Raw genomic sequence first — 674 nt, forward strand, 5'->3', positions numbered from 1 at the left:
ACAAGAGAAGAACAAGAGCCGACGCGGGGCCCCGTTATGTAGCTGCTGCAGCTTGCTGCTAGCTGCTGCTTGTCTTCGTGGTGATCTAAACACCCAGCTACGTGCTGCTGCCACCTGTAAACCCTAAACCCTAAACCCTAAACCCTAAACCCTAAACCCTAAACCCTAAACCCTAAACCCTAAACCCAAGCCCTAAACCCTAAACCCTAAACCCTAAACCCTAAACCCTAAACCCTAAACCCTAAACCCTAAACCCTAGAAACTCTGACGAATGCAGATGTTTATGCAGATAAAGCAGCAGTGTTATTTTCTCTATGCGGTGAACACAAGCAGCAGCAATAGCAGCAGCAGCAGCAGCAGCAGCAACAGCAGCAGCAGCAGCAGCAACAGCAGCAACAGCAGCAACAGCAGCAAGAGCAGCAGCAGCAGCAGCAAAACCCTCACAGTTTTTTGTCTCCTTCCAAGTCATTGTGGTCCACCAGACAAAAACAAACAGACTGCTGCTGCTGCTGCTGCTGCTGCTGTTGCTGCTGCTGCTGCTGCTGCTGCAGCTGTCGTAGCACCTGCGCTCACACCACACCCCTCAGTTCACTCCTCTGCAGCTGCAGCAGCTAGCTACAGCTAGCTAGCCACAGCTAGCTACAGCTAGCTACAGCTAGCTACTGGTAGGTAGC

General features: G+C 51.9%; 1 protein-coding gene across 1 annotated transcript in view; it reads right to left on the reverse strand.

Annotated features, from left to right (window-relative positions):
- Positions 1-440: 440 nt before the first annotated feature.
- The window catches only part of EMH_0011300 (uncharacterized protein), a gene marked incomplete at both ends in the record, with an annotated part of 2,266 nt that continues 2,032 nt past the window's right edge, over positions 441-674 (reverse strand). Inside the window, one exon of the mRNA XM_013499218.1 lies at positions 441-563. Within this exon, the coding sequence (XP_013354672.1) occupies positions 441-563 (123 nt within the window). The remainder of the gene's footprint in view (positions 564-674) is intronic.

Source organism: Eimeria mitis, genomic scaffold (assembly GCF_000499745.2).
Source record: "Eimeria mitis Houghton genomic scaffold, Emh_scaff410, whole genome shotgun sequence".
Lineage (NCBI taxonomy): Eukaryota > Apicomplexa > Conoidasida > Eucoccidiorida > Eimeriidae > Eimeria > Eimeria mitis.